General features: G+C 29.8%; 1 protein-coding gene across 5 annotated transcripts in view; it reads right to left on the bottom strand.

Annotated features, from left to right (window-relative positions):
* Window positions 1-2,928: 2,928 nt before the first annotated feature.
* LOC142220793 (transmembrane protein 47) overlaps window positions 2,929-27,752 on the bottom strand; it is a 38,906-nt gene continuing 14,082 nt past the window's right edge. For 3 of the 5 annotated variants that reach the window (XM_075290138.1, XM_075290140.1, XM_075290139.1), the window contains exons 2-7: window positions 13,760-14,404; window positions 13,559-13,634; window positions 9,305-9,491; window positions 9,065-9,214; window positions 3,413-3,475; window positions 2,929-3,336 (exon numbers count right to left, since the gene is read on the bottom strand). In XM_075290138.1, the coding sequence (XP_075146253.1) occupies window positions 3,176-3,336; window positions 3,413-3,475; window positions 9,065-9,214; window positions 9,305-9,491; window positions 13,559-13,609 (612 nt within the window). In that variant the 5' untranslated portion in view covers window positions 13,610-13,634; window positions 13,760-14,404 and the 3' untranslated portion in view covers window positions 2,929-3,175. The remainder of the gene's footprint in view (window positions 3,337-3,412; window positions 3,476-9,064; window positions 9,215-9,304; window positions 9,492-13,558; window positions 13,635-13,759; window positions 14,405-27,752) is intronic. The other 2 variants (XM_075290136.1, XM_075290137.1) reach the window with 1 other exon arrangement.

Here is a 27,752-nt window from a genome sequence, read left to right as displayed (position 1 = left end):
GCAATAATTAATAAAAAGTTGAAGTCTTTGTTTAGCTCGTTTTGGGTCTTGTTCTAAATTTTATTGAATGTTATTCATAAATATCGTCAAGCCATTGTGCAATCGACAATCATTGTCAAAAATTTATTTATGGACAAATTATTAGAAATATACCCAATTTTTTAAGCCATGAATCACATGGTATCGAAATACTTTTCTGTCTTGTCATAATTTTTTCATTCAAATAATTTTGCTTCTGAATTGTGTAAAAACTATCTTAACCCACGTTCTATTATTAGGGGGTCACAAATTAACTCCATCAGGTTATGGGCCCAGAGGGCATTGTTTTTTTTTTTTTGAGATAGTTATTTACTGTCTTGTCATAATTTTTAAATTTCAATACATTTGCTTCCGAATAAAAGTGAGTAAAAATTATCTTAACCCACGTTCTATTATTAGAGGGTCACAAATTAACTCCATCAGGTTATGGACCCAGAGCGCATTGGGTTTTTTTGAGGTATTTATTTACCATTGAAAAGAATCGCTACAAGGTCGCCGTTGTGCCAGATCGAAAGGTGCTATGAAAAGAACTCTGAAATCTGGAGTCTTCACACAGCGGATACTGGAAGTTTGTGGATGGATAAATTCCGAAAGATTTAACTTGAATCACTGAGAGGGAATCAGATTGGGATTTTACATATGAAAAATCTCCTAACATCTCTCATGTTATGTCTGAAAACCTTAAAATTACGTGAAGCTTGGGATAAGCTTATGGAAGTCTATAAGCCCTGAGGGCCCCAAAGGTAACGTTGTAGAAGAAATTCCTTGGTCTGATCATGAAGGTTAGTCAAACAATTAGGAAGTATTTGAATGGTTTCTCTGGCATAAGTGAAAATTGGTCGACATGGAAATTCAAATCCAATACTATCCAGACTTAAAAAAGATTATGAGGACTTTGTGGTTGCCATTGAAACCAGAAATGACTTTCCTTCTTTGACAGCAGCATTCAAAATTCGATCACAAAAAAATCAAAAAATCGTAATTTTCGAATTTACAAAGTAGCAGACAAAATTTGGTATTTTTAAACAAAAAGTTATTGCTTTACATCTTTCAGCAAAATCTTTGCTATTTCTCTACTGCTCCTATTACAAATTTTGTTTGAGCGAATTTTTATTCATATTAAATTCATCGGGCGTTATTTCAAGCTATTGCCACGGTTGCCACTTGACCCATAAATAATCTACCAAAATTTGGAGAGAGTTTTACCAAAAACTACCAATCAAAAAATTTTGTCAAAATTTTATTTCTATAGAAAATTTTTTCAATATTTTATTTCTATAGAAAATTTTGTCAAAATTTTATTTGTATAGAAGATTTTGTCAAAATTGTATTTCCATAGAAAATTTTGTCAAAGTTGTATTCCCATAGAAAATTTTGTCAAAGTTGTATTTCCATAGAAAATTTTGTCAAAATTTTATTTCTATAGAAAATTTTGTCAAAATTTTATTTCTTTCGTCAAAATGTTATTTCTATAGAAAATTTCGTCAAAATTTTATTTATATAGAAAATGTTGTCAAAATTTTATTTCTATAGAAAATTTTGTCAAAATTTTATTTCTATAGAAAATTTCGTCAAAATTTTATTTATATAGAAAATGTTGTCAAAATTTTATTTCTATAGAAAATTTTGTCAAAATTTTATTTCTATAGAAAATTTTGTCAAAATTTTATTTCTATAGAAAATTTTGTCAAAATTTTATTTCTATAGAAAATTTTGTCAAAATTTTATTTCTATAGAAAATTTCGTCAAAGTTGTATTTCTATGGAAATTTTGGTAAAAATTTTATTTAAAAAAAAAATTCTTAGTTGGAGAAAAATATTTTGCCAAACAGTAAAAAATCTACATTTTTAAGTAGAATTCTGCCATCGGTGGCAACCATGCAATAAGATAAAGCCATATGAACCTATGACTTTAATTTATATCAATAGAACCTGAATAACAATTTTTCCAAAATCGAAAAATATCACGAATGAACGTAATCAAATAAATAACACATATTTTTTCAATTAGAATTAAATTCAAAATTTTACAAAAAATATTTCCAACTTATTTGCATTTTTATGGGATTTAATTTACTAGAACTTTTTTCAAGAGTAATTCACACAAAATACTGAGGCCTTCATTTATAGGAACAAATTCCCCAATTAAAAAGGGACATATATAAAAGTGGAAGTAATTTCTTAGAGCCCATAAGGTTAACTGATAGGGGAATATTAAACAATTTTATATAATTTAAAGTTTACTTAACAAATAAATAAAAATATATCTGCATTATTAAATAAGGATTAACTATAAGGCAAAAAATAGTTCCAAACAAAAAATTCTGCTCTTTGCATGTATATATATATATACGATATTGTTGTTATATGATTCTTCTACATATATGCATTTAAATATGATATGATTCACATATATATAGTTTTTGTCTTTTTTTATATGTATAAATGTATATGTATGTATGTTGTATATATGCAATTCTAATAATGCCTATGATGTTGTTATTCGTCTTCTTCATCATCATCATGATCAACTTGATTTGGTTAAATATGTATTGTAATTGTTGTTGTTCTTTAGCTGTTAATTTTCATTAAATTGGGCATTTTGGTTTGTCTTCATTTGGTTTTTCCCATCAAATTTATGCATTATAATGTGATTTGTTACTTTTTTGCTTTACGATTTTTTTTTAAAATCATGGTAAACAAGTTAGACGATTATATGCTGATTACAATGAAAATAAAATAAATCGAGGAATATATATATATATATGGTATGGTGAGAATTAAACAAATTAAAACAACAAAACTAAATTGCAGTATATTTTTCTTTCCTTTAAAGGGAAAATTTTGTTTATAGGTTTGTGGACACAAAGTGTGAATGAATGGAAGAAAGTTGATTTTTGTTTTAAATATATTTTTGAGATTTGTGTGTTTTTGTAATGTACGTAAACCATTTGTAGAGAGAGAGAGAGAGAGACAAAAAGAAAAACAATATCTAAATCATAGAAATCGTAATAATATCGTAATACATAATAATTATAATAATAATTAATAATCGTTAAAAAATTTGTTTCGTTTTCAATTCAAAAAGTATACTTATATGTCTAAAGAACGACGTCAGGCAGGTCGTGCGGCCTGGCCTAGGCGCGCATTTGGTTTTCATGTACAATTTTTCTTTCCTTATAGTAAATCTCCTCGGATTCTTTATCGCATAGTAAAAGAACAACAGCTCCAAATAGGAAAATGGCAGCACCCCAGCCAACACCATAGGCCCAACCGAATTCCCAAATTGGTCGATTCGCTATTTGGTAAAAGAGAGAAATATATGCGCTCGGTTAATCAAACAACTAAAATTTTTGTTTATCATTTCAACATACCTAGATTTAATTCTCCAGCGAAACAAACAGGATATATAATTAAGGCCGATAGGACAGCTAATACTGGAATTGAAGAAAAATGGAGAATAATTTTAGATTACCACAATGTACAAATTTTTACGGAGAATCTGATACGAAGTGTTACCAAGATCACTCTGGTATCTGGTATGTCAAAATAGAAATGGCAGCTACAATGAGCGTCAAAATTGTGTCATCATTTTGCTTCTCATAAGATTATTGAAAAAAAAAAAAATAAAAAAATAAAATATAAAACGTACAGTTAGCAAAAAAAAAGGTTGTACACAAATTAATTTGAAATAAATTGTGGAACGACGTGAAAAATATGAATTAATTTTATACCTTAAATTAAAGCTTGAGATCCGCGCTACAGAATAGAAAGAACAGTAATTCAGATTTAATTCCGTTTATGGAAATATACATATAAAAAAAGAGTTAATTTCACATAGCCAAAAAACGTTTACACTAAACCTAAGAAAAATTTTTGGTTTAAGGACTACATATTACACATTTTTAATATTTTTTATGGTAGCCCTACGAAGATTGATAAAGTAGTGCAGACATTGGAGAAGAATGGTGTCGAGAAATTCGTTATATTGTGATAATGGGAAATCGGGCAAATTCCTGGATTCAATTTCGGATGTGCTGAGCGGGTCTTTTAGGGGTGAACCCTGGAAAGACGGAGTTGGACCAGGAGGAGAAAGGTTATCGGTTACAAGTCTCCTGACGAAGTTGCACGAAGTTGACCCTCGGTGGACAATCGTGAGACACCAAAATCATATGTCGAGAATAAATAGGACTGCACTTACGAGTATCTATATGACGGGCGCTATGAGGACCACAGCCACTGCCGCTTTGGAGGTACAGATGGGAGTTATCCCACTCGATTTACACGTAAGGAAGACTGCAGAACTGACACTTCTGAGACTTAAAAGCTTGAACACGCTGGAGAGAAAAACCTGCAGGCATACTAAAATTCTGGCCGGGCAGTATAGAGGGACGGGCCATATGGCCACGGAGCATGTTTATCATCACAAACCGACATACATTATACCAAGTATAGAGGAGTGGGAAGGCATGAGCCCTGAACATTTATACGGGCGGATCAAAGATGGAGGAAGGAACGGGCAACGGAATCTATTGTAGTGAACTGGGGATAAGGGAGTCTTACACGCTGGATAGTGATTGCAGTATCTTTCAGGCTGAGATCTCTGAGACCACAAAGGCTGATGAGTCGCTGTTGATGAGGCCGTTATTCAGAAGCGATATCAGCTTCTTCATCGACAGTCAGGCAGCTATAAAAGCATTGTGCAATGCTGACATAAGGTCTAAGGTAGTCAGCCGCTGTCGTAGGGAACTCAAGGTTCTCACTGAACAGCATAATATAGCTCTGTGCTGGGTACCTGGGCACTATGGGATAATAGGAAATGAGGAAGCGGATGTGCTGGCTAAGGAGGGCCCTCGTGAAACGAATAATGTCCTAGCGGACGTTTTTCCACCACTATCTTCCTATCATTACAGGATAGAGGTCAAATGTGATAAACTATAGCGAAGACGCTGGATCTCTTCGGATGGTTGCGAGCAAACCAAGTTGGTATGGGACGAAAAGAAACGTAGGAAGAGCGAAATTTTGATGTCGATGATCAGAGAAGAATTGTGGCCATTGATTGGTATCATAACAGGACATAACACACTTGGGAAACACATGGTAAGAATAGGACTTAAAGACGTTGATATCTGTAGATGGTGCCTGGACCCGGAAGTTACGGAGGACTCGTACCACTTCCTGTGCCAGTGTCCAGCTCTCCTTCAGAAGAAACAAGATACTGGGCTCCATTTTCTGTCAGGCACTCACTGATCTGCGGGAGTGCAGCATATGGAACATACTTGCATTCATCAGGGCCTCTGGCTGGTTGTTCTGAGATTTCTTTTAAAGAAAACGAGCAGGTGGAAGTTCTGGGACAAGGCGGACCGAATCGGAAGGAAGAAGAAGGAAATATCACATCGAGGAATCACAATGGACCTATATTGGTCTAAGTGGACATCAATTCAACACAAAATTGATGTCATCCTCTACAACCTAACCTATGGTAGGGAGCCACCGTGGTGCAATGGTTAGCATGTCCGCCTTGCATACACAAGGTCGTGGGTTCGATTCCTGCTTCGACCCAACACCAAAAAGTTTTTCAGTGGTGGATTATCCCACCTCAGTAATGCTGGTGACATTTCTGAGGGTTTCAAAGCTTCTCGAAGTAGTTTCACTGCAATGTGGAACGCCGTTCGGACTCGGCTATAAAAAGGAGGTCCCTTGTCATTGAGCTTAACATGGAATGTGGTATCACAATGGACTGAATAGCCTAAGTGAGCCTGATACATCGGGCTGCCACCTAACCTAACCTAACGTAACCAAACCTATGGTAGCCCTCAGTATTTTCTACTGCCCGGGAATTGAGCTCCATATATCCATAAGGACGTTTTTGGGAGTTTCTAAGAGCTAAAAATTTTAAAGTTCTTCAGCTTTGTTGTCATATATGTCCACAGGTGTATTGGATTCATGTGCGGGCTCTGCGGAGGGTGAGGTAATACTTTTTTGGTGTTATATAGCAAGTGTTCTTTAATTATATGAGACGTATGCTTGGGGTCATTATCTTGGACAAACACAAAATCATCTTCCAGACCCATTTCTTGGGCAGATTCGTACAAATTATTCTTCAGAATATTAAAATTTTCTATTTTGTGTATATTTCCTTCATGAAATATGAGGTTTCCAATACCATTTGCATGCCGTCACATTTCCACCTACGAGAGTAACAGTATGTGTAATATATTAAAAATTTACCCCAGTTTCATGAAGCTCCGTTAGTGCTACGTTAGCTAACGAACTTTTACATCGTAGTATGGATATATCTGTCATCTTGCCTATATATTCGATTTGCCAGTTAGGAACTTAACTGCTGAAAATTTTTCAGTTAAAGTTAACCGGAGAGAAGATATTTGCAATGCACTTCCTGTTAACTGAAAGTCAAAGACTATCGAACCTACATGAAAATGGCCGTTAGTATTTGAACCAATAATTGTTGTTGTTGTTGTAACAGTTTATTGTGATTTCATCCATTTTTTGCTATATACACTTTGGTACTTCAGCTTGTAGCCAGATCGAGGAACTCTGCGACTAAGGTGGGGTGTGTCCAGAGTGATCTGGTGGTAAGTCGGATTGGTTTAGCTGGGCAAGAGAAAATATGACGCGTGTCATGTGGCCCTGGGTTGCAAATTGGACATACGTCAGCTACGCTGCTATCAATCACTGATAGTTAGAAATTGAGGCGGCTGCACTTGCCTGATCTTAATTGGGCTAAAACTACCCTAGTCTACCGTGGGAGGTCTCTTTCCTCCGGTGCTCCTCATGAATCCTGTTAAAACCTGCCCGGAGCCACCGTGGTGCAATGGTTAGCATGCCCGCCTTGCATACACAAGGTCGTGGGTTCGATTCCTGCTTCGACCGAACACCAAAAAGTTTTTCAGCGGTGGATTATCCCACCTCAGTAATGCTAGTGACATTTCTGAGGGTTTCAAAGCTTCTCTAAGTGGTTTCACTGCAATGTGGAACGCCGTTCGGACTCGGCTATAAAAGGAGGTCCCTTGTCATTGAGCTTAACATGGAATCGGGCAGCACTCAGTGATAAGAGAGAAGTTCACCAATGTGGTAGCACAATGGACTGAATAGTCTAAGTGAGCCTGATACATCGGGCTGCCACCTAATCTAACCCTAACTGCCCGGTACGCTGCTTGATCTAGAGGCTCCCTTTGCAGCGCTAGATTTCGCGCTCTAGATGATGTATATCAACCCTTACGTTCCTGGGTGGTGGTTGTGTATCCATGAGATGGTGGTTTGGATGATTACTGCGATAACAACCCAGGACATACTGCTTTGACAATATGTAGTTGTGTCTTCGCACAAGGATGATCATAAAGGTGATCCAGGGGTGTCACAGTTCTAAGGGCAGCGTTCTGCCAGGTCTGTATGTTATTCCACTGCGTATCACTAGTCTGCGGTGTACACACTGGAGATGCATAGTTCACCACTGACCGGCCAATTGCCTTATAGGTAGTTAACATGGTTTCTTTGTCCGCACCCCAAGTACCGCCGGCAAGGGACTTGAGGACTTTGTTTCTACCACGGAGCTTATTACAAATTGCTGTGACATGGGCAGACGACTTGAAAAGGCTGTCGAATGTGACTCCGAGAATTTTGGGGTAATTTTTTTATTTAATCCATTGTAATCGATCCAATATTGGCCATATACGATTAATATATTATTTCATAAATTTCATATTAAATAATATACATGTAACAATAATAATTCAATAATCATAACAAAAAAATATTTTTATTTCTGTTAGGAAAATATGGTACTATATGGTATGCGACTTTATTGATTGAAGTGGTCCATTAGTTCCCTCTAAAAAAGAGGATTCGAGAAGCCAAATGCCTTTAAGTAAACCGGAAGAGAGTTCCATAACATACAAATCCTTACCATAAATTACCGCTCATATATTAACGATGATGTTCTCGGCAAAATAATTAATTGATTTTGTGTTAACCCGGAAAACGATATGATTGAGCAATATCGAGTGGTGATTGGGTGATGATAATACTATTGAAACATGGTAGATTCCTGATCTTAACAAAGTCCTCAAAGGAACATTGCCATCGACACTAATATTCAACTGTTTGCGTACTGCTGCCATCCATGTAGCGAATAGTGTGGCTGAGAATTTGGTGGGGGATATCCTTAAATTTCTCGCAGTGAAATAATTGGTAATAATTATTTTTTTTGTGTACAATTTTTTTTTATTTTTTCCGTAAACCGAAATAAATCAGAATTATTTAATATATTTTTTAGCTGGAATATCAAGCTTTAATTTTAGATATAATACATATCGATGCCCTCATTCCAGAGTACGCTAAGTCGTCTTAGCATGTTATGATGGAGTTCGCTGTTTTTTATTCGGATTGATGTGAATTGCATCCTGTCAAAAGTTCGAATTTATTGGACATTTCTATCAAAAGTTATGGTTTATATTGTACTTAGCCTGTGTCTAAAGTTTTAAAAAATTACCAATCCAAAAAGGGCAAAAAGCTTTGTTCGGTCTAAAGTGGTCTAAGTCATTTTTAGACATGTTCTATTATCACCATTTTGAGTTCGTACATACTAAAAAAATTATAAAAAAAATATGATTTTAATACAGAAAATAAGGGAATTTCTATCTTATACGTGTTTTGAGAAATTTCAAAAAACAAAACTTGTTTCTTGTTTCCTGTAAAATTCACTTTTTAGACTTTGGAATGTAGACATCGATATATATTTACATCATATCGTTTCACAATTTATTTAAAATTGATTGGTGTACAATTTTTGTTTTGCTGACTGTATTTATTTTTGTTCTCTAACTCCGAAATATAAAAGGCAACCCTCCTATCATATCATTTGAATCAAAAAAAAAAAAAAACAATATTTTTACACCAAAAAATATGACCATTTGAATTTATAACACTTCGTGGTAGCTATCCAAGAGTAATGGTTGTTTTAGCTCTCCTATTAGTCAATATGAAAAAGATTTACATCTACTTACATGATAATAGCATTACTAAAACCGCAATTCTATAAAATTTATATTTTAATGTGTGATTTTGGGTTTTCAAACCAAGCCCCGTTAATATTGTCGCAATAACATCTGTTATTAACGTTATAACACAAAGGACAGCTGTTGCTTTTATGTAAACTGAAATAAATGAAAATAAAAATCAAAAAAGAAATCATTATCATCATTATGTTAATTTTGTTATTCTTTAAGTTCCACGAATATACTTACAAACATCACGACTGGGATAACAGCCTGGAGGATCGATTATATTAAATGGAAGTGGTGGTACTACATCATCTTCAATGCAATGCACAAATAGACCTTGACGCCAGCCTTCAGCCATTAGCCAATCGGTGGAAGCCAATGCCATAATCATTAATAGTATAACAATAACGCCACATATAAATGCAATGACCTATATATGTAATTCGAAATCGAATTGGATTGAAATGAAATGAAAGAAAGGAAAAGCAATATGATTAGAATTATTTGAAGAAATGTACACAAACAAAAATATGGCTCCACGCATAAATATTTATTGACTTTCAAATATGAATGCTACGTTGTTTCCACTTGACCAAAAGTCGAAAACATTTTTTTGTAGACATTTTGTCCCTACACAGAAAAAAAGTCAGTTGTTAAACTGATTCTAACATAAACCATAGACCAAGAAAATATAGAGACATACCTTGATAATTCACCATGGTTTTGTTTATTTGCAGTGCGCAGTCATTCCACTCAATTGCGCAGTCAAGTGACTCAATTTCTTTTTTAAAAACGAGAATTACCGTACAAATCAGTGAATTTGCATTACAAAAAAGGTGTGGATGTATAGAATTTTATATGCTTTTACAATATTTGGTGTTTCATCAAGAAAACAAAGGAAAAACAACAAATTAAAGCCAAATTAAAAAATCACTCAATTGCAGACGAAAAAGAGCCATCTACGGTGTGCAGACAAACTACAGCGCTGTGAATTCACTTTCGTTGTCTATACCTTCCTTGGTCTATGCATAAACTTATATTTGTAAAAATAAATTTTTTTACGAACTTTTCCCCAGTACGAAATTTCTCAAAAATGTTATGAAGTAAATGCCACATATAGTTTCAATGCTAACTAAAGCAGAAGTTATTTACACTTCTTAAAAATAGTAAAGACAAAATTTTATATTTTATAGAAATAAAATGTTGACAAAATTTTCTAAAGATAAATAGATTTTTTGACAAAATTTTCTATAGAACTAAAATTTTAACAAAATTTTCTATAGAACTAAAATTTTGACAAAATTTTCTATAGTAAAAATTTTGACAAAATTTTCTATAGAAATAAAATTTTGACAAAATTTTCTATTGAAATAAAATGTTGACAAAATTTTCTATAGAAATAAAATTTTGACAAAATTTTCTATAGAAATAAAATTTTGACAAAATTTTCTATAGAAATAAAATTTTGACAAAATTTTCTATAGAAATAAAATTTCGACAAAATTTTCTATAGAAATAAAATTTTGACAAAATTTTCTATAGAAATAAAATTTTGACAAAATTTTCTATTGAAATAAAATTTTGACAAAATTTTCTATAGAAATAAAATTTTAACAAAATTTTCTATAGAAATAAAATTTGACAAAATTTTCTATAGAAATAAAATTTTCTATAGAAATAAAATTTTCTATAGAAATAAAATTTGACAAAATTTTCTATAGAAATAAGATTTTGACAAAATTTTCTATAGAAATAAAATTTTGACAAAATTTTCTATTGAAATAAAATTATAACAAAATTTTCTATAGAAATAAAATTTTAACAAAATTTTCTGTAGAAATAAAATTTTGACAAAATTTTCTATAGAAATAAAATTTTGACAAAATTTTCTATAGAAATAAAATTTTGATAAAATTTTCTATAGAAATAAAATTTTGACAAAATTTTCTATAGAAATAAAATTTTGACAAAATTTTCTATAGAAATAAAATTTTGACAAAATTTTCTATAGAAATAAAATTTTGACAAAATTTTCTATAGAAATAAAATTTTGACAAAATTTTCTATAGAAATAAAATTTTGACAAAATTTTCTATAGAAATAAAATTTTGACAAAATTTTCTATAGAAATAAAATTTTGACAAAATTTTCTATAGAAATAAAATTTTGACAAAATTTTCTATAGAAATAAAATTTTAACAAAAATTTCTATAAATTTTGACAAAATTTTCTATATAAACAAAGTTTTGACAAAATTTTCTATAGAAATAAAATTTGACAAAATTTTCTATAGAAATAAAATTTTGACAAAATTTTCTATAGAAATAAAATTTTGACAAAATTTTCTATTGAAATAAAATTTTAACAAAATTTTCTATACATGTAAAATTTTAACAAAATTTTCTATGGAAATAAAATTTTCTATAGAAATAAAGTTTTGACAAAATTTTACATAGAAAAAAAATTTGACAAAATTTTTTATAGAAATAAAATTTTCTATAGAAATAAAATTTTGACAAAATTTTCTATAGAAATAAAATTTTGACAAAATTTTCTATAGAAATAAAATTTTGACAAAATTTTCTAAAGAAATAAAATTTTATTCTGATTATTAATTTTGTTCGGCTTGAGGTTTCTATGACCTCAAGCCGAACAAAATTAATAATCAGAATAAACATAAAATAGGTCAACAACACTCAAAAATATTTTTTAAATAAAATTTTGACAAAATTTTCTATAGAAATAAAATTTTGACAAAATTTTCTATAAAAATAAAATTTTGACAAAATTTTTTTTATTTTCTATTGAAATAAAATTTTAACAAAATTTTCTATAGAAATAACATTTTCTATAGAAATAAAGTTTTGACAAAATTTTCCATAGAAAAAAATTTGACAAAATTTTTTATAGAAATAAAATTTTCTATAGAAATAAAATTTTGACAAAATTTTCTATAGAAATAAAATTTTGACAAAATATTTTATAGAAATAAAATTTTGACAAAATTTTCTATAGAAATAAAATTTTGACAAAATTTTCTATAGAAATAAAATTCTGACAAAATTTTCTATAGAAATAAAATTTTGACAAAATTTTCTATAGAAATAAAATTTTGACAAAATTTTCTATAGAAATAAAATTCTGACAAAATTTTCGATAGAAATAAAATTTTGACAAAATTTTCTATTGAAATAAAATTTTGACAACATTTTCTATAGAAATAAAATTTTGACAAAATTTTCTATAGAAATAAAATTTTGACAAAATTTTCTAGAGAAATAAAATTTTGACAAAATTTTCTAGAGAAATAAAATTTTGACAAAATTTTCGATAGAAATAAAATATTGACAAAATTTTGTATAGAAATAAAAATTTGACAAAATTTTCTATAGAAATAAAATTTTGACAACATTTTCAAAAAATAAAGATTTGACAAAATTTTCTATAGACAAAGCTTTAATAAAATTTTCTGTAGACAATTAAAAATTTAAGAAATTTTTCTATGGACAAATAAAATTTTGAAAAAATTTTCTATAGAAATAAAATTTTGACAAAATTTTGAAAAAATTTTCTATAGAAATAAAATTATGAAAAAAATTTCTATAGAAATAAAATTTTGACAAAATTTTCTATAGAAATAAAATTTTGACAAAATTTTCTATAGAAATAAAATTCTGACAAAATTTTCTATAGAAATAAAATTTTGACAAAATTTTCTATAGAAATAAAATTTTGACAAAATTTTCTATAGAAATACAATTTTCTATAGAAATAAAATTTTGACAAAATTTTCTATAGAAAAAATATAATTTTGAAAAAAAATTCTATAGAATTAAAATTTTGACAAAATTTTCTATAAAAATAAAAATTTTGATAAAATTTTCTATAGAAATAAAATTTTGACAAAATTTTCTATAGAAATAAAATTTTGACAACATTTCCTATAAAAAAAATTGACAAAATTTTATTTCTATAGAAAATTTTGTGAAAATTTTATTTCTATAGAAAATTTTGTCAAAAGAGCGCCAGATCAAGCGCTACAAACGGGAGCCTATAGATCAGACAGTATACCAGGTAGGTCTGAACAGGATTCATAAGATTACTGTAGCTGATGTGGTGAGAAGCTACAAGATTCATCCTTTCTATAGAAAATATTGTCAAAATATTAATTTTTATTGAAAATTTTGTCAAAATTGTATTTCTATAGAAAATTTTGTCAAATTTTATTTCGTTTGAAACAAAAAACCGCTTCAGCCGGTTTTCATAAAAATATGTAATTTTGGAAGGAAAATCTAATTTTGTTGTCAAAAATATCAACGAAAAATAATTCAATTAATTATTAATTAATTTTGCATAAAATTCCGTAGTTAAACTAACACTAATTTTAACTTATTTTTATTGCAATTATTTGTTGTAGTTGAATTAAATTTTTTGTTCTTTGGAAATTTTCACTATACTTTTTTGGTGTATGTATGGGATAGGATAATGAACACTTACCTTTAACGGTCGGGTGATTGTTATGGTTTCGATAGTCGTTGTGGGCGCCATTTTCGATGGTGATGGACGTCGCGAACTGTGTTTATTTTTTAAGAAAAAAAATAATTTATATTATTTATTGTTTCCAAATTAGGCATCAAAATAGGATCAAACGATTTAACGTAAAAAAAAAAACGAAAATAAAAGTCCAAGCACACTTACCAGTTTGCAACTGAATGTTTGTAGATTTAATTTTAGTTATGTTATATTAAAAAAATGCTTTCTAGCTTGCTTAGAATTGTTTGACGTTTTTTGTTTGTTTGTTTGGTTTGGATGATTTTTATTTTCAATAATGCGTATGTTTTTTTATGAATTATTGAAAAAGTTAGTTAATTGCTTATTTGGTTAGAGGGAGAGAGGGGGCGAGAGCGATTCTTATTGAGTTAATTTACAAAAAATGCTTTGACTTTGAGTTTCGTAGGTTTGTTGGTAGGTTACTTTGCTTATTAGGGTTAGTTTAAAAAAAGTCTTTTGTTTTTTTTTTGTTCCTTATATTAAGTAATTTGGAATTGAATTGTTCGTCTCTTGGTTTTGTATTTTCTTCTTGATTTATATTTAGGGGAATGCATTAATGAGTTGATTAGTTTCCTTTGTCTTAGAGAGTTCTTGATATTTAAGATTTAGTTTTTTGTCAGCTTTCTGTTTTTACACATTATCATTTTTTTTGTGGAGCGTATAATATAATAGCCTCTGCATGCTTTTCTTTTTTTATTAATTGTTTGTTTTTAGTTTTTTTTTTTTTACATTTAGATTATGTTGCTCTAATACAAATGCACTTCTGAACACTTTTGGGAATTACATTTTAAACTGTTTGGGAAAAGAAATTATTTTACAGTTTTTTTTTTTAATCGAAAGAAAAAAACAGCATTTAAAATATTTTTAATAAATTTTTGTTTTTCAATATCATATTAAGCAGCATAATTAGGTGATTCATTTCTGTGGTGTATGTGGAGTGTATGCGTTTTTGGTACAAACGTTGTAGCAAAATAATTAAAATTTTGTTTTGAATATTAAAATACATTAAAAAATTTGCAATTTGTATTAAAATTACATTATATTTAGTTTAATTAAACATTTTTTAATCTTTGGTTCAAACAGAAAATATATAAAAGTATAAATTTAGTATTATAAAGGACGATTTTTTTATCTATTACCTGTTTGGCAACACTGTTTTAAACAGCTGACGCGGTCAACATTTACATGAAATAATCTTCAAACATTACATTATCTGTATTCAAATAGACTAAATTATCTGATTTTTTCTGAATTTAATGTGTTTTTTTTTTTATTTTTTGAAAAAATTTCGTCCAACTCTTTAAAAATCACCCTTTATATGATTGTGATTCAGAAGCAGGAATGTTATGGAAAATTTTGGGAATTCGTAAACCAGAACACTGGTGTTTACCTTTTTAATTCTAAACAACTTTATACCTTCATAGTTGTCCTATCTATCCCAGATGGAAATTATGAGAATCGGGTATGTTTAATGCCTTAAAGAGAATTGTGTTAATTTTATAAGGTATTCATGTGCCATGCATTTTGAATCCACAGAAAACAGCCCGTTACACTCCTCTCAGAAACAAAAAAAAATCAATTATACCCTCCACCATAGGATGGGGGGTATATTAACTTTGTCATTCTGTTTGTAACACATCGAAATATTGCTCTAACACCCCATAAAGTATATATAAATATTCTGGGTCGTGGTGAAATTCTGAGTCGATCTAAGCATGTCCGTCCGTCCGTCTGTTGAAATCACGCTAACTTCCGAACGAAACAAGCTATCGACTTGAAACTTGGCACAAGTAGTTGTTATTGATGTAGGTCATATGGTATTGAAAATGGGCCATATCGGCCCACTTTTACTTATAGCCCCCATATAAACGGACCCTCAGATTTGGCTTGCGGACCCTCTAAAAGAAGCATATTTCATCCGATCCGGCTGAAATTTGGTACATGGAGTTGATATACGGTCTCTAACAACCATGCAAAAATTGATCCACATCGGTCCATAATTATATATAGCCCCCATATAAACGGACCCTCAGATTTGGCTTGCGGACCCTCTAAGATAAGCATATTTCATCCGATGTTGCTGAAATTTGGTACATGGTGTTGGTATACGGTCTCTAACAACCATGCAAAAATTGGTCCACATCGGTCCATAATTATATATAGCCCCCATATAAACCGATCCGCAGATTTGGCTTGCGGAACCTCAAAGATAAGCAAATTTCATCCGATGTTGCTGAAATTTGGTACATGATGTTGGTATATGGTCTCTAACAACCATGCAAAAATTGGTCCACATATGTTAGGTCCATAATTATATATAGCCCCCATATAAACCGTTCTCCAGATTTGACCTCCGGAGCCTCTTGGACGAGCAAAATTCATTCGATCGGGTTCAAATGTGCAACGGGGTGTTAGTATATGGTCTCTAACATCCATGCAATAATTGGTCCACATCGGTTCACAATTATATATAGCCTCCCATATAAACCGATCCCCAGATTTGGCTTGCGGAGCCTGTAAGAGAAGCAAATTTCATCCGATCCGGTTGAAATTTGGAACATGGTGTTAGTATATGGTCTCTAACAACCGTGCCAGAATTGGTCCATATCAGTCCATGGCACGATAATGGCCAGTTACTTAATTTATATCTTCAATTGGCCACCAGTACTCAAACGTCGCCGATGGTAAAGGTCCCGATGGTCGCTTCCCGCTCATATTCATTAACACACAAAAAAAATATTTTTTCTCGTCAATCACGAAATTAATGGATCCAATTAATTTTTAATTGAAATGTCTTCAATCACAGAAATGATGGTATCAATTAAAAAATTAGTTGATCCAATTAAAAAATTGATTGATATTATTTGCTGTGATTGATTTTTGTTTCAATTTAAAAAATTGTTGAATCAATTAAAATTTTAATTGATTATTTTTTAAAACCCAATTAAGCCTTTAAAAAAAAGAAAAATTTTCGTGAAATTTTTTGCTGTGAACACGCATCAACCAAGAATGACTAAGAAACGAGATTCCTCGCTTCATTTCTTCCTCCCAATGCCGACCAAAATCTAAATAATACAAAGTGTCGATAACCTCAAGATGACTTTTCGGCGGGATTGGGCGAAAATATTGGCTAATAATATTTGGAATGAGCTAAACATGTCTTCCATTGGGCTGATAAGTAAAGTAGTTCTTATTGCCTAAGTTGGAAGCAATGAAGAATGTGGACACAAAGATCATCCTGGACCGCCAGACCAAGCGCTACAAACGGGAGCCTATAGATCAGACCGCATACCAGGTAGGTCTGAACAGGATTCATGAGAATATTGTATCTGAAGCGGTAAGAAGCTACAAGGTTAATCGTATTCTCGGAGTCCGACCAACGCCCATAGCACCGGAGGAAAGAGACCTCCCACGGCAGACTAGGGTAGTTTTGGTGATTGATAGCAGCGCAGCTGGTAGCTTTAGCTGCCCAGCTAAACCTATCGACTAACCTCCAGATCACTCTGGACTGAAGTACCAAAGCACTTAACAAGCTTCTTCTAGTTATATCGACTTAGTGTAATAAATCATTTTTACAATAATGGTCTACAAGAAATTATTTTTATTTCTTAAAATAAAACAAACTTTGTACCTCTTTATTTCACGACAAAAGGGTGCAAATGGAACATTTGGTTTAGAAGCACATACATGATTTTATTTCGAGTGCCCAAACGCCAATTTATAATTTTACTCAGCTTGTCAATTTTGAAATTATTTCGCGAGGTATTTCGGAGAAATTCTTTTTTTTTTTTATTTCTCGATTTTGGAAGACGGTCACAGATATCCTGGTTTTTGTGTTTCGAAATCTATTTATATTTTAATTTTAAAATTTTATTTGATTAAAAAAAAAACAATTCAAATTATTACTGATTTTCTACAGCATTTTTCTATAGAAATAAAACTTTGACAAAATTTTCTATACAGAAATAAAATTTTCTATACAAATAAAATTTTGACAAAATTTTCTATACAAATACAATTTTGACAAAATTTTCTATACAAGTAAAATTTTGACTAAATTGTCTATACAAATAAAATTTGACAAAGTTTGCTACAGAAATAAAATGTTGACAAAATTTTCTATAGAAATAAAATTTTCGTTTTTGTTTTTATTGTTGGTTTGTACTTTAATCATATTTGTTGTTTTGATCTCAGCTTTAAAACCATTGCGTTGACTAAACTACAAGAGTAGCTTAACCAACAGAGGAAAAGAATGTTTGTCAAATTTATTTGGGCAAAGCCCTATAGACTGCAAGATGGTTGGATGGACGCTGGAATTACCACATTTCTCATCAGCATCCTCTACTTGCAGCAAAACTATCAACCAATTATCAAAATAAATTCAGGCAGTTCACTAAACCCAAAGGGAACCGCACTTGAATCTTCCGAAAAAAGTTTAAGATAGCCAGCCAGTCATTGCCGAAATAAATTTGTACAAACGTACAATTTTGTGAAAATTTTCTATAGAAATAGAATTTTGACAAAATTATAATTTTGTGAAAATTTTCTATAGAAATAAAATGTTGACTAAGTTAGCTATAGAAATAAAATTTTGACAAATTTTTCTATAGAAATAAAAATTTGTGAAAATTTTATATTGAGATAGAATTTTGACTAAATTTTCTATAGAAATAAAATTTTGACAAAGTTTGCTACAGAAATACAATTTTGACAAAAATTTTTATAGAAACAGAATTTTGACAAAATTTTCTATAGAAATATAATTTGTGAAAATTTTCTATAGAAATAAAATGTTGACTAAGTTTGCTATAGAAATAAAATTTTGACAAATTTTTCTATAGAAATAAAAATTTGTGAAAATTTTCTATTGAGATAGAATTTTGACTAAATTTTCTATAGAAATAAAATTTTGACAAAGTTTGCTACAGAAATACAATTTTGACAAAATTTTTATAGAAACAGAATTTTGACAAAATTTTCTATAGAAATATAATTTGTGAAAATTTTCTATAGAAATAAAATGTTGACTAAGTTTGCTATAGAAATAAAATCTTGACAAAATTTTCTATAGAAATACAATTTTGACAAAATTTTCTGTAGAAATACAATTTTGACAAAATTTTCTATAGAAATAAAATTTTGATAAAATTTTCTATAGAAATAAAATTTTTACAACATTTTTTATAGAAACAGAATTTTGACAAAATTTCCAATAGAAATAAAATTTTGACAAAATTTTCTATAGAAATAAAAATTTGTGACAAAATTTTCTATAGAAATAAAATTTTGTGAAATTAGAATTTTGACAAAATTTTCTATAGAAATACAATTTTGACAAAGTTTGCTACAGAAATAAAATGTTGACAACATTTTTTATAGAAACAGAATTTTGACAACATTTTCCATAGAAATATAATTTGTGAAAATTTTCTATAAAAATTAAATGTTGACTAAGTTTGCTATAGAAATAAAATTTTTACAAAATTTTCTATAGAAATAAAATCTTGAAAAAGTTTTCTATAGAAATAAAGTTTTGACAAAATTTTCTATAGAAATAACATTTTGTGAAAAAATTCTATAGAAATAAAATGTTGACAATGTTTGCTATAGAAATAAAATTTTTACAAAATGTTCTATAGAAATAAAATTTTGACAAAAATTTCTATAGAAATACAATTTTTTCTATAGAAATAAAATTTTAACAAAATTTTCTTTAAAATTAAAATTTTGTGAAAATGTTCTATACAAATAAAATTTTGTGAAAAAATTCTACAGAAATAAAATGTTGAGAGGGTTTGCTATAGAAATAAAATTTTTACAAAATGTTCTATAGAAATAAAATTTTGACAAAATTTCTATAGAAATAAAATTGTGACAAAATTTTCTATAGAAATAAAATTGTGACAAAATTTTCTATAAAAATAAAATTGTGACAAAGTTTTCTATAGAAATAAAATTTTGACAAAATTTTCTATAGAAATGCAATATTTTCTATAGAAATAAAATTTTAACAAAATTTTCTTTAGAATTAAAATTTTGTGAAAATTTTCTATACAAATAAAATTTTGACATAATTTTCTATAGAAATAAAATTTTGTTAAAAAATATTAAACCGATTTCTCGAAAAAATCCCCACAAATATCCCCAAATTTATGGAAATGCCCCACTAAATCCCCAAGTCCCCAACTCAGATATTTCGTCCCCATTCACGAAAAAATCTCCCCATTTTGGAGAAAAATCTCCAATACTGGCAACACTGTACATTAGAGGTGTGCGCCTGACTGAAATTTCATTCACACTCACGCACATTCATGAAGCAAAATGTTTATTCACGCACGATACGTGTGGTAGCTAATCCCACTCACGCACATTCACGAAATTAAAACCAGTTCTGACGCACGATTCACGACAAATTCACGAGACTCACGACATTTTCCAAACGGAAATCAGCAAAGGAAACCAAATGCAAAACTATAATATAGTTCGAGAGCTAAATTAGTTTAAGTTTACATACGAGTATGAAGAATTAAATCATGATTTTTTTTTCTCGAGCATGATTTTGCAGAAATTTTATTCATGTACATTCACGAACCAATTTTATTTCTCACGCGCGCTTACGCACGACATATTTAGTTTAGTCCCATTCACGCACATTAACGAGAGTTGCTTTGGATTTTTTTCACGACTCATGTGATTCACGCGTGTCACGAGAATTTCGTGTCACGTGCACACCTTTACTGTACATATACCACAGCAAACTTTAAGACTAAAAAGATTCCAGAAAATCCTTGGTTAGCTTGCCCGCCTTGCATACACAAGGTCGTGGGTTCGTTTCCTGCTTCGACGGAACACCAAAAAGTTTTTCAGCGGTGGATTATCCTACCTCAGTAATGCTGGTGACATTTCTGAGGGTTTCAAAGCTTCTCTAAGTGGTTTCACTGCAATGTGGAACGCCGTTCGGACTCGGCTATAAAAAGGAGGTCCCTTGTCATTGAGCTTAACATGGAAAATTCCATGTTAAGCTCAAGAAGTTCACCAATGTGGTATCACAATGGACTGAATATCCTAAGTGAGTCTGATACATCGGGCTGCCACCTAACCTAACCTAACCTAACCTAACCTTGGGCGTTGTTTGCTTAACAACCCAAGTATAATTTTGAATAATATCTCCAAACCAAGTACACATAACAATTGATGCATGAAACTAATAACCGAATACGTTACAATGGCTAATAATACTGAGCAGAGTAAAAGCCACCAACATAAGTTTGAACTCATCAAAATTTTTATAGGGTACGCATAGCTTAACAAAATCTTCCTCCATCATAATGTTGCCCCCGCCTCATCTATAGAAACATTTCGTTTCCCAGAACATTCCCCTCCTAAATGTCAAATATGGGATTTTTTTTTAATGACAAACCCCATCAATTGTTCATTTATTCACTGCTTGGAAATCTTCACTTAAATTTGCATTACATATCTATTGTCACATCTTTTCAATTTCGATTTAACAAAGCGTAATATTGTCGGGCCCCTAGCAGTAGAGTAGTGGCAGTTGGATTACAATAGATACAAGGGTGGATGGATGGATAGACGGATATATATGAAGGGATAGGTGAATTGTTACATTGCATGCATCATGCTTGCGTCGTTGACATCTAAGCCAAATAAAACGTTTCAAATTTCAGTTTACGAAAGATAGATTGAGAATGGAAACTAAAAATCACTGATAGTGAAGGAGAAGCAGCATCACATGGACGTTTTGTTCTTCACAATGCACCATGAAAAAATAACAATAAAAACAACAACTACAACAAATTATCACAACAGCAACAAAGTCAAGCAAAATGTAAACAATTGAAAAATACATTTTAAAATGGAAATCAAACAGTCATCAACAAACAACAACCATGGTGGACATGAAAATCGTTTATAAAACAATATGTGAAAATATTTAAGGAAATATAAACAAAAAAACAACATCATCAAGGGGATATTGTTATATGCAATTTTTTGACGTTGAAGACAATTATTGATACACATTCAGTTTTCTATACTCCAAGAAGATCGAAGATTATGGATTTTTTCATAAAACTCCGAATATGTTTTGGCAAAATTAGCTTCATGCACTTCTTTATTTATGGGTGGTGTATAAAGCTATTCACTAATCGACATTCGATGTTGATCAACATCGACTCGTTTTTTGAACTATAATCGACTTTCAATGCCGTAAAAATAAAAAAAAATTCTTCACAGAACAAGCACAAAAATCGTCTGTTGTACAAAATTAATATGGAAAAGAAGGGTTTTATTTTCTAACGAACGAAATTTTAGACAAACAAAGATTTCTTTTGAAGCTAACAAATTTTCTTTAAAAGCATATTAAAACAAGTAAGGAAAGTCTAAAGTCGGGCGGGGCCGACTATATTATACCTTGCACCACTTTGTAGATCAAAATTTTCGATACCATATCACATCCGTCAAATGTGTTGGGGGCTATATATAAAGGTTTGTCCCAAATACATACATTTAAATATCACTCGATCTGGACAGAATTTGATAGACTTCTACAAAATCTATAGACTCAAAATTTAAGGGTGGAACACAATGTTATTAAAAAAAAAATTGGAAAACATTTAAATCTGAAGCAATTTTAAGGAAACTTCGCAAAAGTTTCTTTATGATTTATCGCTCGATATATATGTATTAGAAGTTTAGGAAAATTAGAGTAATTTTTACAACTTTTCGACTAAGCAGTGGCGATTTTACAAGGAAAATGTTGGTATTTTGACCATTTTTGTCGAAAGCCGAAAAACATATATATGGGAGCTATATCTAAATCTGAACCGATTTCAACCAAATTTGGCACGCATAGCTACAATGCTAATTCTACTCCCTGTGCAAAATTTCAACTAAACCGGAGCAAAAAATTGGCCTCTGTGGTCATATATGTGTAAATCGGGCGAAAGCTATATGGGAGCTATATCTAAATCTGAACCGATTTCAACCAAATTTGGCACGAATAGCTACAATGCTAATTCCACTCCCTGTGCAAAATTTCAATCAAATCGGAATAAAAGATTGGCCACTGTGGTCATATGAGTGTAAATCGGGCAAATGATATATAAGGGAGCTACATATATCTAAATCTAAACCGATTTCAATAAAATTTGGCACACTTGACTACACTACTAATTGTACTCCTAGTGCAAAATTTCAACCAAATTGGGGTAAAACTCTGGCTTCTGGTACCATATTAGTCCATATCGGGCGAAAGATATATATGGGAGCTATATCTATATCTGAACCGATTTCAATAAAATTTGAAAAAAAATTGTTCTTCTTGTGCAAAATTTTAAGCAAATTAGGCTAAAACTCTGTCTTCAGGGGCCATATAAGTCCATATCGGGCGAAATATATATATGGGAGCTATATCTAAATCTGAACCGATTTCTTCTTTCCAAAATCAATAGGGTTCTATTCTGAGCCAAAACACATACTTGTGCAAAATTTGAAGTCGATTGGACTACAACTGCGACCTAGACTTTGATTACAAAAATATGTTCACGGACAGACGGATAGACGGACATGGCTATATCGACTCAGGAGCCCACCCTGAGCATTTTTGCCAAAGACACCATGTGTCTATCTCGTCTCCTTCTGGGTTCTTAAAATACCCTGTTCCACAGTGTGGCGCAGGGTATAAAAATTAGAGGCAATTGTCACAGATTCGGGTTTATTTGTTCCTACAGAAATTAATTTACAATAAAAGGGAATTTCGTTTGTTTAAAATTTCGTTCATAAAGAAAGTATTTTATTAGCAAATTTCAATTAAATTTTTAATTTTTTAATTAAATGTTAATTAATTCAAATATTTTTTTGATTAAAAACGTAACCATAATTAATTTTTAATTAATTCAATTATTTTTTGATTAAAAACGAAACCATTTTTAATAACTATACTGCGAGTATGTTTCAATCACTTTCTAAAACTAGTTTTAAGCACTTTCTAGTTTGATTATTGTATAAATTTTTTAACTAAAAATTAAAAAAAAAAATCCATAATTTTTTAACTGACTTAGTCTTCCGGGTTTGATTAAAAAGTTAAAGTAACAATTATTTTTTTTTTTGAAAATTATCCGAAATTTCGCTCCGGAGGAAAGTATTTTTCCTTCCGTTGTATGGTCAGAAACGTATTCAATTACAAAATTATTTGATCCAATTAAATTTTTTATTGAAATGTCTTCAATCACGAAAATGATAGTATCAATCACAGTTTTAATTGGGCATCAAAAAAAATTTCATTGAAAAATTAATTGATTTCATTAAATTTTTAATTGGATCAATTAAATTTTTAATTGGATCAATTAATTTTTTAATTGGATCAATTAATTTTTTAATTGGGTCAATTAATTTTTTAATTGACGTTGGTGATTGGAGAAATTTTTTCTGTGATTGAAGAAATTTTAGATCAATTAATTTCGAGATTGAAAACAACAAATATTTTTTTCTGTGCATTGGTGAACTTTTCTGTTATATACCTCTGAGTTCAGTTCGAGGTTCTAGTTAGTTATTTTCATCGAAATATGTCTGTTTTGCCTTCGTTGGACTTTTTTAAATATCCCACAGAGCTCTTCCCCAAGCATTAAGAAAACCATTCTATTAAAAAAAAATCAACAATGGCCGCTTATCAATGTAATTAATCATTTTTTGACACAATTTAAAAACTATCAATGACCCCGAAATTTGTATAAAGTTACAACGAAATTTTTGGAAAATGTCAATATTTCCAATTGAATTGCCCTACTTGGATGGCGATACAGTAAAAATGAATAGATAAAGTATTTGTTTCTATTCAAGCATCCGAAGCGACAACATTTCGTTCTTTTACTTCACATGCTTATGTTTTGAAACCATAGATTGTGGAACATATTCTGAATATTTTTAGAGGGGACAAAACATATAAAATAAAAATTAAAATAAACATTCAATTTTCAGAAAAGCCTAACAAAAATCTGAGAAACCATATAAAAGCCAAACCATTCATTCCTATTTTCATATGCATTACTGAAGACTCTTTTTTTGCAGAGACACCAGCTATGTTTTTAAGTGGTGGCGCTTTTCAATTTAGTTTTTATCACAAATTTGAACAGATTTTTAGTGGGCTTTGTTTTTGTTTTACGTCATATTTGAAAATTGTTACGTTTGTTCATTGTAAAAATTGTTATTGCTGTGATAAGCGCCACTTTTAGAAGTTGTGTGTTTTCCTTTCTGTTGTTCAAGAGAAGTAGGAAGTGATGAGTAAACTTGAAAAAAATACATTGCAACTGATGAGAACGATAGGATAACGGCAGTGAATGTCCCATATTGTTGTATTACAAATCCATTTCGTTTATATTCTCCATTGTTACTGCATATTTACTAATTACACATCGGGGGAAATATTTTCAAGCTTCTATTTTATGAATGGAATGTTTACAATTTTTTCCTGCGCCCACAATTGGTTACAATATGTTACACTGAAAAAACAGTGAACCCGCCTGGAAGAATAATTTTTGTGAAACAATATTACGAAAGCTGACAGCACTCCGATATCACAAAAATTTTCTGTAGAAATAAAATGTTGACAATTTTTTTTTGTAGAAATAAAATTATGACAAAATTTTCTATAGAAATAAAATTTTGACAAAATTTTCTATAGAAATAAAATTATGACAAAATTTTCTATAAAAATAAAATTTTGACAAAATTTTCTATAGAAATAAAATTTTGACAAAATTTTCCATAAAAATAAACTTATTACAAAATTTTGTATGGAAATAAAATTTTGACAAAATTTCTATAGAAATAAAATTTTGACAAAATTTCTATAGAAATAAAATTTTGACAAAATTTTCTATAGAAATAAAATTTTGACAAAATTTTCTATAGTATAAAAATTTTGACATAATTTTTTATAGAAATAAAATTTTGACAAAATTTTCTATTGAAATTAAATTTTTCCCAAATTTTCTATTGAAATTAAAATTTTCCCAAATTTGCTATAGATATAAAATTTTGACAAAATTTTCTATAGAAATAAAATTTTGACAAAATTTCCTATAGAAATAAAATTTTGACAAAATTTTCTATAGAAATAAAATTTTGACAATATTTTCTATAGAAATAAAATTTTGACAAAATTTTCTATAGAAATAAAATTTTGACAAAATTTTCTATAGAAATAAAATTTTGACCAAATTTTTTATAAAAAAAAATTGTTGACAAAATTTTCTATAGAAATAAAATTTTGACATAATTTTTTATAGAAATAAAATTTTGACAAAATTTTCTATAGAAATAAAATTTTGACAACATTTTCTATAGAAATAAAATTTTGACAAAATTTTCTATAGAAATAAAATTTTCACAAAATTTTCTAGAGAAATAAAATTTCGACAAAAGTTTCTATAGAAATAAAATGTTCACAAAATTTTCTATAGAAATAAAATTTTCACAAAATTTTCTATAGAAATAAAATTTTGACAAAATGTTTTATAGAAATAAAATTTTGACAAAATTTTCTATAGAAATAAAATTTTGACAAAATTTTCTATAGAAATACAATTTTGACAAAATTTTCTATAGAAATACAATTTTGACAAAATTTTCTATAGAAATAAAATTTTGACAAAGTTTTCTAGAGAAATAAAATTTTGACAACATTTTCTATAGAAACAAAATTTTGACAAAATTTTCTGTAGTATAAAAATTTTTACAAAATTTTTTATAGAAATAAAATTTTTACAAAATTTTCTATAGACATACATTTTTTCTATAGAAATAATATTGCTAATAATATTTCTATAAAAATAAAATTTGCAAAATAAGATTTTTTTGTTTGGTAATTTTTCAGTAAAATTTTTGGTAGATCTGAGACCAATATTTTGATGTGTTACAAACGGAATGACAATGTTAGTATACTCCCATCCTATGGTGTAGAGTATACAAATCCGTACAAAACATCATTAACATGTCCACAAGTCGGCCACAACCACGGGATAATTCTGCCAACATTCATTATGGCTACTCCATAAGCTTTTCCGTCTAATGCTCACCCTTTGCAAACATTTTCCTTGAAAAAAAGTTTTAGCTTTCCAACATTGGTGGGTATTGTTTTTGGAACACTTTGTTTTTGTTTTGTTTACTTTTAAAAATACATTTACACTTCAAACTAATTTTTCCGAGTAGTAAGTATTTGTGGATTGGCGTAACACAAGTGGCAACATCAACCCGCCGTCTTCGTCATCAACAACTGTGGTACCATCACTACCCCCCTAAATCTGCGTTAATCTATGGCCCAGGAAAAAAAGAACGAAACGACGAAGAAGGTAGCAGAGCAAAGTACCAACCACTTTATGTTGGTTCTGTGTTTTTTTTTCTCTATGCATTTTTTAAGAGGATGCTTCGCAATAGCAGCAGCTAGAATCCAGCAGATTCTGCCTGCTTCCACATAATTAGCGTTGCTATTAGATGTTAGTTTCCTTTATTCTTCATTTTGCTCTACTGAAGGGTAATGTGATATTTTCTTGTTTTTTTTTCCAAAATTACCATTTGAATTTATGTAAAGTGGTCTTGGAATCGATTATGGATGTTTGTTTCTTTTATGGCCAAGTAGATCTTGAGATGCACGAAAGCTATTGAAGTTAAAAGAAAAATATTTACGCTCACTTATTTGAGTGTAGGTTGTTTTAATAGGTCTCACAAGAAGGTGGTGATGGTGGTGCTGTGATGGAAAACAAAGAGTTTTTTCTTGGTTATTTGAACAAGATGCTAGAAGGTAGTTACAAAAAAATGGGATAACGAAATAATATTTTGTTTCACAAATAGCGTATAAAATTTTTGGGGGATTAGCTAAACATTTTTCAGTCCAGCATTTGTTCTATGAATACAGAAATCAAACACTAGATTTTCGCGTGAAGCGACTTTTTGTTAAAAGAAAGATCGATATCAACTTTAATATTCTTCAAAAAATCTATAAAAAAAATTTATCAAGATTTATTTCTATAGAAAATTGTTTCAAAATTTTATTTCTACAGAAAATTTTGTCAAAATTTTATTTCTATAGAAAGAAAATGTTGTCAAAATTTTATTTCTATAG

The sequence above is a fragment of the Haematobia irritans genome, chromosome 1 (genome assembly GCF_050003625.1).
Source record: "Haematobia irritans isolate KBUSLIRL chromosome 1, ASM5000362v1, whole genome shotgun sequence".
Taxonomy (NCBI): Eukaryota; Metazoa; Arthropoda; class Insecta; order Diptera; family Muscidae; genus Haematobia; species Haematobia irritans.
Note: the sequence above shows the minus strand (reverse complement) of the source record. Positions and strands in the feature narration are given on the sequence as shown.